This window comes from Ceratina calcarata, unplaced genomic scaffold (genome assembly GCF_001652005.2).
Source record: "Ceratina calcarata isolate Rehan_Ccalc_2016 unplaced genomic scaffold, ASM165200v1 scaffold3457, whole genome shotgun sequence".
Lineage (NCBI taxonomy): Eukaryota > Metazoa > Arthropoda > Insecta > Hymenoptera > Apidae > Ceratina > Ceratina calcarata.
The window spans coordinates 1280-2593 of NW_017157456.1; the positions used below are offsets into that span (position 1 = coordinate 1280).

General features: G+C 38.9%; 1 protein-coding gene across 1 annotated transcript in view; it reads right to left on the minus strand.

Moving 5' to 3' along the window:
• LOC108625109 (cuticle protein 18.7-like) overlaps positions 1-1308 on the minus strand; it is a gene marked incomplete at both ends in the record, with an annotated part of 2581 nt that extends 1273 nt beyond the window's left edge. The window contains one exon of the mRNA XM_018024858.2: positions 910-1308. Coding sequence (XP_017880347.2) covers positions 910-1308 — 399 coding nt within the window. The remainder of the gene's footprint in view (positions 1-909) is intronic.
• Positions 1309-1314: the final 6 nt, after the last annotated feature.

Below are 1314 nucleotides of genomic sequence, written 5' to 3' on the forward strand. Positions count from 1 at the left end.
AATCAAGGAAGTGTGATGCAGCAGATTCCAATTAATTAAGGTGAAAGTAAAAATTAGTATTCATTTAAACTTGTATGAATGTAGTTCGAAATTAATTAAGGTCAACGAAGTGAAAAAATGGAATTATCAAGAAAATCAGATTGAACTACAATGACACGTGTTATACATATTCCTTGCAACGACAGCTTTTCATCTATCCACTCGAGACTATCAAGCTGGCTCTCATATATTTTATTTAGGAACGATTTATTACAAATATTTATTCAAGGGTTTTTGAATTAAATCAGAGACTGAATTTTAATTGCACCAGTTTATTATTAAATACCTTCTAATTTAACTATACATACATTTATATTTGTCATTCTTACAATCCACAATTATTCATGCCATTTATGATATTTTACAGAATTCTATTAATGGAAAACCGAGTTACCATGAAGAAAACCACTTCAGGACTTCGGGTTATGGTGATTAGAGTAATAGAAATAACATTAGAAGTCTAAACCCATTTCCTATTTATTTGAAACCAACAGTTATTATAATTTTATTATAAACAATCAAAACTCTTCTGTCTTATATAATTCATTTTATAAACTGCATTCATCGGGACTCGAACCTTCAGATATAAGATTACAAATCCGACTCGTTACGATTATCGCCAAAGTCTATTATCGCTTTATAAGTACATTTTTCATTATAAGAACCCAGTTAATTCTCAATAAATCTAAACACATTTAGACTGTTAACAAAAAATAAAAATTCTCCATTTTGGAGCCAATAAATCTAAACAGAAAATGAATGAAAAAATCCTAAATAAAACCGTTTAAGCTTCAAACAAGAAAATATATCAATCTTAACAATTAATAAGAAAATCTGAATGATTCCATCGTCGACGTTTCACCAATGAGCCTGGGCGTACGGTTCTGGATAAGAGAAGCGAGCGACTTTCGACAGTTGCTCTGCATGCGCAGCCAAGTGAGCGGCCTTGGCGTGCGCCACTTCCGGGGTGTCAATCACCCTCCCGTCGTGAGCCAAGGGTGCCGGTGGTCCGTGATACAGTTTAGGCGCCTCACCCGCGGAGAAGGAAGCGTATTGCCCGTCGTAGTAATCGTAGCCGGAAGGCGACGCTTTGGCAGCCTCGGCCGCGTGCGCTGCCAAGTGTGCAGCTTTCGCGTGAGCCACTTCAGGCGTGTCGATCACCCTCCCGTCGTGAGCTAAGGGCGCCGGAGGGCCGTGGTAGAGGTACGGTGCGTAGCCTGGGTTCGCAGACACTGACACCAGCACGCAGGCCAGTGGCAACTGAAGCAATTTGAA